A 14738-nucleotide genomic window follows, 5' to 3' on the forward strand; every position below is an offset into this window, starting at 1 on the left:
AGCAGAGTAAAATCTATATGAGAATGAGAATGAAAATGATCTTGCCTTTTTACGGCACCTTCCTCCGAGAGGATCGGAAAGCGCTTTGCCAACGTTCCCGGCCAGTGAAGAAGCGACCGCGGGGGAAAGCCCGAAGCGCCCGGCACGGCCGCCGGCACTGGCTCCTCCGGCCGCTCCAGCACCAGGGTCCCGGCGCAGCGCAGCACCGAGCCCCGCCGGGGCACGGCACACGCACCAGGACACACGGGAACAACGGGTTTTTACCCAAAACGCAGACGCGTATTAAAAAAAAAAAAAAAAGCACCCCTTCTCCTAAGAACCCCCCCCCCCCCAAAACCAGGCTGGGGCACGGCGGCGGCCGGACGGCCCCGGCGGCGATGGGCAATGCGGAATGAAATGAAACCCAAGTGTCGGAAACGGTTTATAAAAATGGCACATTTATTGCTACAGAACGGTCATGTACATGACGGCATCGAATAACTACAGATGAGAAACAGGTAATGGCCTACACCAAGCTGTCTTTGTTTGCTTGTCATCTTCTTGAAGGAACTCCAGCACACAACCTGTTTGGACACTTCTACAAATCAGAAATACACCAAAAACATGAAAAAATCGAGGCACTCAGCCACACATTGAAAACAAGGTGTAACTGTTCATCTTTTTTTTTTTTTTTTTTAATATTTTTCCCTTTTTTTCATTTTTTTCCTGTTTTTTGTTTTTACTGCTGCAGCTATGTGTATAGTCGCAAAAATTTCCCCGTTGCGACCTACAACTAAAAAAAAAAAGCTACCATACAGTTTCATCTCAATAACACATGGTAAAATAACATCTTTTAAATAGTAAAATAAAGTAACAAACTTTTACTCAGAATGATTCCAAAAATCTACAAAGAAGAAATATTCAGAATCTGACAATTTTTTTTTTCCGTAATATTCATGGTATAAAAGGATTGCTCCTGTGAAAAATAAGCCAAATATATTTTTTATTTTTAAATTTAGTTTTTTTTTTCCTACTAGGGTGTACTACAGTCTATTTTATAGCAAAAAGAGCACTAGACAAACGAAGCTTTATAACAAAAAGCCAGGCACTGATACATGGTAAATCTCTGCTTTTTTTTTTTTTCTTATCTTCACTTAATTGCATCACAAGTAACAAGAATGAAAAAGGCCACAGTTCATATATTTTCACCATTACATAAGTCTATAATACTTGAAATGAGTATGGTCAAACCAGCACTGCACAAATATGAATCAACTTCAAGTCCCATGAGAAAGAACATGTTTTTTAAAAAACAAACAAACAAAACAAAAACAAAACGAAAAGGTAGGGCCCCCCCGGGCCCTGGTGCCCCGCTGTGTTGGAATTCATCGTATTCCACCTCTAGGTTTTTTTTTCCAGTCAACCAGTGGACTAATTTTTTCTTTTTCTTTTTTTTTTTCCTTTTTTTTTCTTTTTTTTTTTTTAATTTATTTTTTATTTTTTTATTTGTGCTTGTTTCCGCTGAAATCTCTTCATTCCTGGCAATATTCTGTATTGTTCGCTTTTGGACACGGATCGTATTCTGCCTATTGGATACAAAGGTGAACCCCTCCTCTCCCTGACCACCCATCTTCGTTGCCTCCCCCCCCCCCGCCCCCTGAAAAAAAAACTAAAAAAAACCCAAAAAACCTCGGAAGACTGAATCAGTACAAGTTGCATCACTGGTAGGACTGACAGTTGTATAAACATTAGTGTTCCTTGCAGCTACACAGAAGACAAATGGTAAAAAAGTTCTAGATGAACAGATTCCCTATTCAGCATATTCATAAATTACTTGAATGTGGAGGTGGATCAGTTCAGAAAAAGCTGCTAATTCAGTATTTTATTTCTTTCTTTGCGAGTTTCTTAGCCCGGTTTTATTACCACAGGGTACAGCTTTCTAAAACCTTCACCGCTTTCACTAAGTATCATCAGCTCAATCCCCTCGGAGAAAGGCAGCTCGAGATGCGCACACCTTACCTGGGCTGGGAAATAACGGAAAAAATGAAGGATTACACACTCGTGGGGCGTTTTTGTTTTTAAATCTTGCCTCGTCCGGAGCGGAAGCCGGCCAGGATCCTCAGTTCTTAAATCCAGGACGGACGAGGGCGCATCCTGCGCAAAGGAGGGACTGCGAGCCTGGGAGCGCCCGCAGCGCGCCGCCGGCATCCGTCCCGCGGCACGGCCCCGAGCCGCTCCTCGAGTTCAGCGAGAGCCGAGTGCGAGCGGAACAAGAAAAGCTTTTTCTTTCTCTTTAAGTTCCAGAAACTAAACTTGTCATTTATTTTCTGTCCACAGATTGTTTTAAATAAACATGAAGTTGGTCTTATAATTTTTTTTTTTTTTTTTTTTTTTACATCGTTTATCAGAAGCACAGTCCTCAGCATCTCGGTGATGATCTCCTTGCCGGTCCCTACCCCGATCGAGTGGTGCACTCGGACAGACCGAAACCGAGTGTGGTCCACCGGGTCTGAGGTCTCCTGGAAAAAAATATATGGCTTGTTCATCGGCATCGTGCTCTTCACGCCATCCAGAGGGACAACCCGCGCGGCTCGGAGCAGCAGAGCCCTCCGGCCTGCCGAGGGGACCACTGGCCGTCGTTAGCGCCGGGTGGGCTCAAGCTTTATTAGACCCCCTCTCAGACAAACCAGGCCTGCTCCAAGTCCAGCGTTTCTCCTGCAATAAGCCTCTGTAACTCGGAATTAAGCCTTAGTGTGGTCTCCTCTAGCGTCTGCTCTAGCAGTTGAATCCACCTCCACATTTGAGAAACTTATCGACAAATCAAAACATTGAAAGTTTTATCGCTACTGAACATATTTACAGTTTTCAGCACGCACACAGCTAATCCAAATGGGTATGGGGATGTCGAAGGTGAGCACGTGGTAACTATCATATTTGTTCTTTACGTTTTCAGAAACAAACATAAAATTCAGATTCTTGTATCTCACTATTTCATTTAAATGAGACTTTTTTTCAACCACACAGATTTTTATAAACAAAAAAACTGATACAATGTATTAAAACACATAATAACAAGAGTCTACATGTAAAAATATAACTTTTACATACACAATTTCAAAATAATGATACGTTTGCCATTTGTTGCATAAAATTTACAAATGTATTTTTCATTACTATATAACTGGCAAAACAGGAGAACAGATGGAACATTTAGACCGTTTGATGGATTTATGGCATTTATTCAGTGTTGATAGGTGGAAAATCTACTCGAACAGGGAGATTTTATTTAAAATACATGCCAGGTTGGTGTGGCTGTAAAAATAGAAACTGGAATTAGAGACAAAAGGATGCTGACAAATACTTAACTAGGAGCACTATCTGTTAATCGTACTGTACACCAAAGTCAATCGTTATTAAGATTCACTATGGAAGTTGGTTCAATTGTGCCCAGACTTCAAAGCTAGTTATCTGATGAGCTGCTGTGCCATAGTTTGAGCTATGTTACTATTAAATATGTTAAGTAAAAACTTCATTCGTACTGGCCAGAGAAATACTGTACTACCACCCCTCCTCGAGAAAGTGCAACTTAATGCTTTAGGACTCATAAGGCTTGTTATAATGCTGCATGATGACCGAAATTGGCATTTCACAAAGAAAGGAGGAGGCAGCGAGTGGTCTACACTTAAATAATCCACTTAAAAACGAGAGAAGAACAACAGAAAAAGAAGTCGATCAAATCTGTCACACTACTTGCAATTTTCCCCCGCGATGGTGTGTGTCGTCCCCCCCCCCCCCCAAATCTGACCATGTATTCAGCAACGCCTCACTGCACACTATTTAGGCTACACACATAGGTAACACTTTAATCGGTTCGTTAATCACAGCCACTTTGATTATGTTATGTTTCCGATGATATAAACATTGGAAGGCACAGTGGTAACATTGTAGCATTCTAACCTTGTACCTCTGAAAATCCCAGAAAAGGGTCGAGCGGAGCAGCGGGGCGGCCGGGGCTCGCTCCCGCGCCCGGGGTGCCGGCACACCGCCGGCCCCAAAGTCCTGTCTTCCCCAAAGACTGAAGAAACAACTCTCTACTTTAGTTATGAATGAGAAGCAACGTCAGGGTCAGCGTTTCATCCTGCACTACCCCTCCAGAGACAGAGTTGGCACTACAGGTTACAATAACAAAAACAGGGGAGAGGGACAGAAATAAGACAAAAAAATCCTTATTTACAGTAAAATCTTCTTTTTAAAAAAGTTAATCAGTACTATTTTTTTACAGGAGCAAAAAAGTCTGAAACAAATGAACAAAAGCTTACCATATTCACTAAATTTTTAATATATATTTATATATATATTTATATATATATATTTGTCATAGGTCTATAAGATCCATCTGTTTCTCCTACCCTAAGGAATGGCTAATGTCATCGCTTCAGTTTTCATTAGGACGTTTGCTGGTTTTGTAAATATCTGGGCAGCAAAGCTTCCCTTTTAATATCCAGTAAGTATAAACACTAGCTGTCTAGCACACCAACAAAAACGCTCATTTTTTTTTCTTCAGAAGTACACTTTTTCATTATTGCAAGTTTACAATTTTAAATTAAATATTTTTTTCAGACTTACAAATTAATTATATTTTTTTTTTTTTCCAAAAGAAGTTTAGGCACAAATGCATTGTCCCACAGTGTGGAGAAGATTGCCATTCAGTCTCTAGGCTGTGCACTTACAGCTCGTAACATACTGCGTTAGACATTCTGCATGATATGTTAAAGAGAGTCGTCCCTCAAGTTGCACTTTTTGTTTGTTTTTTCTCGGTTTTAATAATCGGGAATGCTGAAATCTCTTGCGTCTGTGATTCTTAACTACTCAGACTTGTCTTATATTACAAAAAAGGGGTTAAGGAGAAGTGTTTATGTGGGTTTAAGATAATACAGCTGTTAAGGAAGTGGTCTCTTGCTTAAATGAAGAAATGTGGCAACTTGGACCTGCGGAAGAAGTAAAAAATCTCATCAGTCGAGGAGAGTCGAGCCTGCGCGCGTCCCTACACCCTCCTCCAGCAACCCACCCGAACACTGCCTTGGAAATCAAGCGTGCTCGCAGGGCGACCCGAAAACCAGTTTATAAGGGGTGGGCTGGCACGTCCACCCCCGCGCGCGGCACCCCGGGGGACGGTCTGCCCTGGGACGGGGGGCTGGACCGGGGGCAACCCCTGCGGGTGCGGGGCAGAAGGCTCCCAGGGCATGGCTGCAAACAAACTTGCCTTTTTTTACATCTGTCCCATGTGATTGGAGGCATCTCCCATCCCAGGGTGGGGTCCTGCCAGGGAAAGCGGAGGAGGATCTGAAGATACTTTCTCTTCTTCCCTTCTTTTCAGACACGCTGCTTTAGGATTCAGATTTCTTTCTGTTGAATCGAAGCAAAAGGCGGTTTCAAATACTCACATTCTTATACCAGGTTGGTCTACGCTTCATCGCATGGGCGTTTAGAATAATTAGTCGTCAGTTATTCGTTCCAGTCCTGCTACAGGAATTTAGCGGGCTGAAGCGGAGGACGCAGCTCGGTCAGGTCGAGCGCCGAAATGCAGCACGACTCCGTACACAAGCTCTGCAAATACCTCCGTGTTTGCGCTTTGCTAAGGAGCAGCCAAGCTTAATATTGAATTTGGATCTTGCCGAAGAACGTAAAGCGTGCCGAGGCTGCCGAGGACCTACGCCGGCATCCCCGGTGCCGGAGCAGCAGGGGAACGCGAGCTCCCCGGCTGCTCAGACGCGCCCGGCCGGCTCCGGGTGCCAAGGGTTAGGTCTTGCCGCTCTCCCTGGCACCCGGTGCCCCCGGCCAGGCTTTCCCCAACCCAGAAAGGCGTGTTTGGCACGGCCGAAGCCCGGGAGGGATGCGCGGAGACCCCGCGGCACACTGACCTCTGACTTGCTGCTCTAAGCTGAGGATGACGGCCACAGCCTGGTGTAAAATCAGGAGCTTGGTCTGGGGCTTGTCGCTCTTCAGATGGAGCTGCACCATCCGGCCCAACTCCTTGAAAGCCTCGTTGATGTCGCGGACGCGGAGGCGCTCCCGAGCGTTGTTGGCCATTCTCCTTTCCTTTTCCCTCTCGGCCTTCTGCTCCGGTGTCAGGTCTTCGTCATCGTTATTGCTGGGAGACAAAAGGAATACATCATTTTCTAATGATGTGGAAAATAAGGAGCGCAAAGATTTTCAAGAGACTTTGTCCAAAAGCACGGCTACAATTCACGAACAGACACCTTCTGAACGATTCTTATTTACTGTTCCCCTTCCACCAAACCTGTGCAAAAGTCAGTCCCCTTGAATTTTACTCTGAGTAAAGCCTTGGTTTGTAACGAGGCTTTACAATCTGCAAGGCAGGACTTGCGATATTTTAAAGAAGCAAAAACACAGCTTTTTTTCAATAACGTATTTTATCACAGCCAGTACTGCAACATTTTAAATCCTGGCAAATCTCCGCTCAGAGTCACCCTTTTAACCCCAAAGGGGTTTTAACCCCAAAGGACGTGCTGGTGGCTCCCTGCACTGCTCCCACTTTCCATCTTTGCTGCCTGTGGGTTCGCCCCAGGAGCGAGGAGCTCGTCCCCGACCGGCGAGGGGACCTGCCCCAGCTCCCACCAGTGCCAGCACCCAACTCCCACGGGCTCCGGCCCCTCAGCAGTGCCTGCCAAGCCAGAACGACAGCCGTGCATTTACACGACTCCCTTTCAGAAGACCGTCATTTGGGGTTTGGAAGGAACTTTCTCTACTCCCGAAGGGGAGGATCGGCCGTCCTCCCTAACAGTGGCGGTGGGGAGCCACGGGCAGGCGGCGCGGGCAGCACCCCAGTCCCAGCACGGAGCACGGGGCACCAAAACGCCCACGGGCAGAGAGCCACGGAAGTCATTTCTGGCTGTGAAGAGCCCTAGGGTGAACTTCTGCATCCTTTCTGCAACAAACCTGCTTTCTATCCAGATAAAATGATGATTTGAAATTGAAAACACATCCACTGGTGAATCACTGGCACTATATAATTTGAATTGGTTATGCAAATGGAGTAATAAATTTTCATCAGCCCTAACGACATGGATTTAGACATATAACTAAATATCTAAATTTTCAGCAGCCCTAACAACATGGATTTAGACATATAACTAAGTATCAGGAGTAACCGTTTAAAGCTGCAAGCGTGTTAAAAGCAAAAATGTTAGCCTACAAAAGCTTCAAAGCACATATAAATATGCATAAGCGACAGAGTATTTGTTGAATTAACAAGAACCACGATCACCTCGCATCAGCATAAAGGTGCCTTCTTCTTACCATATCGTAAACGCACATGAAAGCCTCACTTCTACATATGGTTACTTCAACACATTTATTCAGAGAAAATGTCGAGTGCCATCTATTTTCTCCAGTCATAAGAGACGTGAATGTAATTAATGTTTTAAACACCGCCGGGCGCCGGCCTGAGAGGTCTGAGTCTCGGCGCTCTCTCGGGGGCAGCCCGTCTGCTCAGACGCTTCTTACCTCGGCTCAGTTTTTATACAGAGAACCAGGCGTGGAAGGAGAAAAGGCAGAAGGACACTGCCATTCCATCTTTAAAAAAAATCCCCTGAAAAAAGCAGGGTTGTGCCTGGATTTCAGCTTTACTGGGCTTTTTGCTGCATAGCTTGGGACTCGACTGATGCCGAGGAGTACCTGCAGTCCTGAGCTGTACCTCGGGCCCTCTGGTGACGTGCAGGCGAGGCAGGTGAAATCCAAGGGACAGAAGTAAAGCCTGTCCCTTGCTCAGGTTCACGTTTGCAGCACCCATAGACATTGTTCACGTTCACCATGGGCGTGAGCTCCCAGATGATAAAATCCAGCTACGACTTCACTAATACGTTCCAAAAATTTATAAAGAATATGCCGAACAAGTAAAGTAAAGACCTCTAAACCCTCTGCTTAAACCTAGGGAGCCCTAGAGATTTACCGAAATTGAGGACTGGGAATGACAATTTTATTTCAGAGGTAAAAGAAAAGCATACGGTTTGTTAGTTCAGGTGCAGGTGTGATCAGCTGTTAGGCACATTTTTAAAGAGATGAAAATCCATACTGTATTCCAATTTGCAAGCACAGGCAGAGAGGAATAACAGCCTAGTTCATACATTTTAGCGTAAAGCAATTTCTTTACAGGTTGTGGAGAACTTGCTCAGTGTCCAAATTTGTGAATTGTTCCAATTTGAGGATGTCCTGGAGTAGAGGTACCAGAAAGGTACTCGGTACTGCCAGAACAGCCATGCCATTCCACTTAGGCTGTGGTTTTACCTGCCAGGAAAAAACCTCATAGTTTCCTCCTGTTCTGTTCACTTCATCGAAATCCAGTAAAGGAATTAAATGAAGCGACACTATTATATACTGTTACCTAGATCTTGACCTAGTAATTGATTTGATATCCTTCTTGTCATCCTCTAGTTTCTTGTCCTCAGAAGACTTTGTGTCCTGGAGGTTTTCATCTCCCTCGTCGTCAGATTTGATTTCGGAGCTACCCGAAGAAACGCTCTGCCCTTGCAGTCCAGTTGGCATGCCTGCGAGAAAACACACGGACGAGCTGTCAAGCAGCGCTTAAGCCAACGCCTGAATGGTCTGGGTCTGCGTCCTCTGTCCCCAGCGAAGGGTGACCCGCGGGCGCAGCCCCAGCAGAGCCAGGCGTGGGGGTGGCAGCTCCTGAAAATGGGGTTCGGCCAGGGCTTTGAGGTCTAGCTCTGCTCCTCCGCCTTTAGGAACAGAGGAGGACTCGCTGTCTACGAAACATCAGCTGAACGGCACCGGGGACCGTGATCGCAGGACCCACGCATCTCGCTCTGAGCGGGGAGCTGGCACGTGCACCAGCCCTCACCCTGAGCTGCTTCTGCAAGCAAGGATTTAGGAAGAAAGTAAGACTTTGAACTCCTAGAGCAAATTTGATTCCTGCATCTGAAGGAGTTCTGCACACCCGCTACCTGTTAGCAGACGACATTATCTGCATTTTACAAACGGACAGAGAGCTTGTGATCTTGCCCAGACCCACATTTCCAGCTGTTAGGTAGCCGTGGAAGGGGGCACGGGATGCCTAGCTGCCACTCTCGTTCTTCAATCACTACATAACTTTTCCTTCACCTTAAAAAAAAAATCTTTAATATGCCATTCTCAAAATAATCAAAATACCTCGGCTGCAATGAATGGACAAGACCTCATAATAGTTTGGGCTCTTTCTTTCTCACTTTAATGGGGAGATCAGCTGCCTCTAGGAATAACGACAGACCCCCGATGTCCTCGGGGTTCGGTTAGCTCCAGGCCTGCTTTCCAGTAACCCTGCAGAGGAGTCTGCCAGGCTTAGGACAGTGCAACACATCTTGTGAGCCAAGGAGAGGCACGCCGGTGCCATCCTTCCCACAGGCAGAACCGTAAAGGTGGTGGAAAATCTGTGGGTCTGAGTCTCACCTTACACTCACAGCTTTTTGATGTGCGTCCTGCAGTGTTTTCTACACTCTTAACTTTGCTGCTTAAAGCAGTCCTGGTATCAAAGCTCCCTGTCCAGAGGCAAGCTGCCTGCACCCTTCTCACTGTAGCAATTCAGAGAGCAGAGCTGAATTAGCGAAGAGGCTCTGCCCCCCCGCCGTGCCCGCCGTGCCCCGCGCTGCGTTACGGTCTCCCGACATCCCCGCGACCGGGAGCTCGGACGCCTCATCCCTCCAGCCCGGTCCCCGCCGTCGCGGCCGCGTGTTTGGGGACGCTGCGTGCCGGGACGGGCTTGCCAGGCAGGCGGTACTCACCCCTGTACGGGTCCTGGGGCGGGTTCAGATCCGGGGACGTGGCGGACTGGACGGGCAGCTGGGGGACGGGGACCTGGTTTGGCACGAGCGAGTGGCTCCCGCGGAGGCTGACCCCGTCCTCGCGGTGCGCTCCGACCTGCCGGCGAGGAGAGAGGCAGCGGTGAGGCCGGCCGGCAGAACCCCAAACCCCGGGGACCCCAGGAGAGGGATGGGGACGGTGAGGCACGGCACCGGGCTGCGTTTCACTAGAGGGCGCAGACGGCCCGTGCAGCCGCGCGCGCACCGCGCGCTCGCACCGCGCGCATCACGCGCGCTCACACCCGCGCAGGCCGCCCGGGAGGATGCTGCGCCGCGCGCCTCGTGACAACCGCGGCAGAGCCGCTCAGGCAGGTAGAATGTCAAATTGTCTCCCAGGGTGCTGCAGCCGAGCGCGCCGATTCCTACCCATCTGTCTTCTATCATGTCCGCCAACAGATCTGACAATTATCTTAATGCCCATATGCTTAATTGTGGGCTTCTCAATTCCCCCATTGCTATCGGAAATCCTGCAGGAATTTCAATTTGGCATTCGGCTTTCATTTTGGGGGATCAGATTCGCAGGCCTGCCATTTTTTTTCCCCGTAATGCCGGCTAAGCCTCTGACAGCGGGAGCTGCGGCAGCGAGCGGCGCGGCCCCCGCTCCCCCCAAACATAATAACGTGTCACCTGCCTTTCCAAAACGAGAAGCCCCGTCCAAATTAGCGCTCGCTGGATTTCATCAACCACCGAGTCCTAAACCCAAAGGGGCGCCGTCCCTGCCAACGCCGTGACTCCGGGTAATATACCAATAAAGGTTTTATTAAACACTCCAGTAATGCCATCATCGGAGCTGACAGCACGGGCGCGATGGAAACGCATCCATCCCTCTCCTCTACGTGGCTCACAGACACACTCTGCGGAGCAGGGTTGCTCCTTCATTAAATAAAGGAGACCGCCAAGAAGAGTTACGCGTCTGAAGAGCAAAACTGTCAGAAGTTGCTTTGATATAAAAGCACCCGGAGTGGCGACGCTGGCGCTGCCTCCCCGGTCCTGCACGGCAGCTCCGGCTGGCTGCGCTCCGAGCCGGAGAGGTACCGACAGACATCCGCAAGGACAGACAGACAGCGCGTCCGCACGGAAAACTCAGCGCTCCACCTCCTCAGGTGCGTACGTCCCCCCAACGCTCGAGCCAAAAGGGCGATAAACCCCGCAGAGAACTGTAAATCGCTCTTTACACTCAAAAAGTAAGTTCTCGGGCAGATAAAAAGATGGAGGGATGTTTCTGATCAGACTTACAAGATAATATAGGATAATTGTTAACAGCAAGTCGAGACCGCAGTAAGAAAGATAAAAGGGAATCCTGCCAAGGGGAACTTGAGAAAATCTTTTACTACTAGACGAAATGCAAATAACCGAAAGCAAGTGTAAAATAGCAGAGACAAAAACTCTCTCTTTGTTGAGACGTTGTAATTTTTAAAACATGAGATACTAAGAAAAGACTGGAACCAGCATTATTTGGTTTTAAGAGAGAATCAGTTGTTACAGGGCGCTTAGAGCTCGGCAGTTCCACTTCCTGAAATCCCAATGCAGAAAACACAATGAAGTCCTGCTGACATCATTCTGAGGAGAAAGAGTATTTTTTCCCCACACCTATGAAAGAAAAAGCCTAGTGAAACAGCAATACCCAGCTCAGACCCTGGGCAACCGACCTAGCTTGGGAGCTGGACCCGACTCCCAGTCTGGCCCCACCGTGAGCAGGGGTTTCACCCCGGCCACCTCTGCCAGTCCCCTCTGATCTACATTTTTCTGTGATTCTACAAAAGACGAAAACCATTAAACCATTTCGTTTTGAGGTCTATGAAGACAAAGAAACATATGATACCACTTCTGGTTGGCAACCAACCACCACCCTTCGAGCGGAGCTCCCGAGAGCGGCTGGAAGCTGTAAATGCGCGGTGACAGACACCACGTCTCGCTCTGGGTCCCTCCCTTTTCCTGCCAGCCTCCATCCATGACCTGTGCTGGCGGACAGACAGACAGACCGACCGACCGACCGACCCGGAGATGGCAAGCATCCCGTTCTGCTCCTGCCCCGGAGCAGCCCACCTCCTTCCCTGGACCACCTCCGCTACAGAGCTACACGAGATGCCTCCAGCTGGGTGGTCCAGCTTGAAGAGGGACAACCTGGCTACCTTGATTATTTGGCCTGACTTCTTGAAGACTACGCCTTGTTTTACCACGTCAAGAAGCAGACACGGTAATAATCGAAAGTTAATGATTTGGAGGATTTCTAAACTGAAGTGTTGAATTCAGATGCAAAAAACCCGATGTCATGAAGTCACCACCACTTTACCGCTGACATACTGATATAAAGTTCTATTTACATTTTTAAAATTGGTTCCAATAAAAAAAGATTTCCTCACATTTCTTCTCCTTTAGGTTCTCAAGAGATCTGGAAGGTAACCACCTCTGGCTCACAACTGAATGATAAAAACTATCAATTCTTTTATTCTTTTTTACAACCCACTATGTGATCAATCTTGGTTGTTGAGATTTGCAGCTTTTTTCCCTGCCAGCTGGCAAATTCCAGGCATGCTTAGCGAGCCTGCCCAACCTACAGCCATCCCTGCATGAAAGAAAGACCACTTCTTATCCACTGTGATTGACTTCAAGCCCATTTTCCCCTCTCCCTGCATGGGAGGCAGGCACCCCAAGATGGGATGGAGCTCCGGCTGCAGCACCCCTCCTACCCGCGATCCTCCCCGTGCCAGCGAGGGGGCTGCTCCGATACACCGACGCTTTCTAACTCCACGGTTACACGAACCACCACCTTGCAACGGCCTTTCCATAGAGTGTTTTCCTGGATAGTTTATTTCTCCAGTTTCCACCGCTTGCAAGAAGATTCAGGCAGCCCCATCACTTCGTTACCCCCACACAGTGTATTTTCTGAGACACAGAAGACTTCAACTCCAACCCTACCAGGCTACAAACACCTTTGCGTGTGTGTGTACATGCACACACAGGTATCTACAGTAAAAGCCCCAAACTAACCCACACCAAGTACTTCCACAAGTAGAGGACTACAAGGGCCGGTTTCTGGCAGCGCTGTGGTTTTCACCACAGCACCGCATCTCCCCGCCCACGGGATGCTCTGGCCTGCATGGGTACCCAAACGACTGCTTTTACAGCAAACTTCAGGCCTCAGATGTCCCCTAAAATGGGCTGGCCACTTACTTTTCTCTTTAAACATCATTTCCTTTTCTCCTTAAATATCATTTCCTTTTTTCCTTTAAATGTCATCAGGGGTTTCCACCCAACCACCAAGAGCCCCGGACCTTCAAGAGCACCGCCACGCTGCCGAACGCGGCCGAAACCCACCATCTGCCAGGGGACGCAGGGATGCGACTTACTGAAATAAAGCCTGTCCTATAGAAAGCGTTAGGGACTGAAAGCGGCAACGCCTGCAAGCCTGGGGTGTGGGCAGCTCCTGGCACCACCAGGGACACAGAAGATGCTGCATTTTCTGCTTCCCCCTCCCTCCGCAGCCAGCAGTGCCGCCGGTTTGTCTGTTATACAAACAACAGCTCTACCCTGAGGTGGAGCGAAGATATGAATCATTCCCCCCAGCCCGGGAGTGTAGATTATAAATAATACTTATCTTTAGAGAATCAAACTCACTTTGAAGTTCTATTAATATTTTATTTATTTCCATCTCTTTAAACAGCCCCCTACTGCAGCACTCAGCAGATCGGAGTGGAAAAAAAACCCCAACGAAGAACAAATCCTAAAATGTGCACGGGAGGTATAAGCGGGCTCTGCTGTTGATGTGCAAATGTCTGCCTGAACCTTCCCCTTCGCAGCCACCAGCTCAGGCACACAGAGGTACCCAGGCACACGTGTGCATACTCGGGTGTGAGGTACAGTCTGCTTGCGATAATTCCGCCAAAGGGAAAAACCATGAGAAGCCCCAGTCCTGTGGGGTTTTGGCTATTAAGGTTAAAAAGGCTTCTGGAAGATAAATAAATACTGGTACAGAGAAGGCTGATCCCACAGTAAGGATCAAAATCGTTCTGCGGACCTTCCAGCGCAGGTCTCTTTGGAGGCATGCAGGTACTAGGCTGATGGACACGGCACGAAAACCTGGACAGACGATGCCTGAATTCACACTTGCATTGGTCTTTTATGGCATTTTAAAAACTTCAATAGGTGGAAGAAGGCTAGACCTTGTCTTCTCTTACCTTTGCATTTTCATTTTTATATACAGTAACAGGTACTCAGTACAAACGTCAGGTTTTTCTGGTTATGCTAGCCTGTACGTATTCCAGATTACCTGCACTATCTATGCACTCATCATGAATGGGAAGCTGTTTTAAAAAAATACGTGGAAATTAATTCTTGAATACTCAGCATTTCTTGATGGAGATGTATACGCGTAGTTAACCCAGATAAAGAACGCGACGCTGGGATGCCGGGAAGGAATTCACAGTTTCGCCTTTGTTCCACAAAGTGCGTTTTTCCTTCTTTTTTAAAAAGTAACTATTCTGCTGCCTGAGATGCTTGTTTCATCAATGTCAAGACGTACGGCATTGAATTTGGCCGTTACGCAATGCCTATTAACATCACCCCTGCAGAGAGTGTCCCCAGAGCAGGCTGTTGGCCGAAGCCACCCCTCCACTGCTCCAGACGCGGATGCCCCCCCAAAAAGCGAAACCCTGCTCTCCAAACGTGCCTTCCCAGCCGCTGCCACGGGGACCAGGAGGAACGGGGGCCGGGGCAGCAGTTCCCCCCCCCCGGCATCACCCCGCGGCGTGTGCCGCGGCACACGGGGGGGTCACCCGTCCCTGCGGAGGGACCGGGAAGACGCTCGGTTTTCAGCCAACGTGAAAGAGAAAACGTGCCCGCGTGGCGATCAGACCCCACGGACACGGAGAGCTGTTTCGGTGCCTC

At 48.2% G+C, this 14738-nt stretch overlaps 1 protein-coding gene across 24 annotated transcripts in view; it reads right to left on the reverse strand.

Moving 5' to 3' along the window:
- Positions 1 to 420: 420 nt before the first annotated feature.
- Positions 421 to 14738, reverse strand: part of TCF4 (transcription factor 4) — a 247603-nt gene continuing 233285 nt past the window's right edge. For 17 of the 24 annotated variants that reach the window (XM_030003630.2, XM_030003629.2, XM_030003628.2 and 14 more), the window contains 5 exons: positions 9774 to 9909; positions 8384 to 8546; positions 5901 to 6130; positions 5243 to 5385; positions 421 to 4967 (listed from right to left, as the gene is read on the reverse strand). In XM_030003630.2, the coding sequence (XP_029859490.1) occupies positions 5249 to 5385; positions 5901 to 6130; positions 8384 to 8546; positions 9774 to 9909 (666 nt within the window). In that variant the 3' untranslated portion in view covers positions 421 to 4967; positions 5243 to 5248. Of the gene's footprint in view, positions 4970 to 5238; positions 5386 to 5900; positions 6131 to 8383; positions 8547 to 9773; positions 9910 to 14738 lie in introns of all 24 variants that reach the window. The other 7 variants (XM_030003621.2, XM_030003627.2, XM_030003619.2 and 4 more) reach the window with 2 other exon arrangements.

The sequence above is a fragment of the Aquila chrysaetos genome, chromosome Z (assembly GCF_900496995.4).
Source record: "Aquila chrysaetos chrysaetos chromosome Z, bAquChr1.4, whole genome shotgun sequence".
Lineage (NCBI taxonomy): Eukaryota > Metazoa > Chordata > Aves > Accipitriformes > Accipitridae > Aquila > Aquila chrysaetos.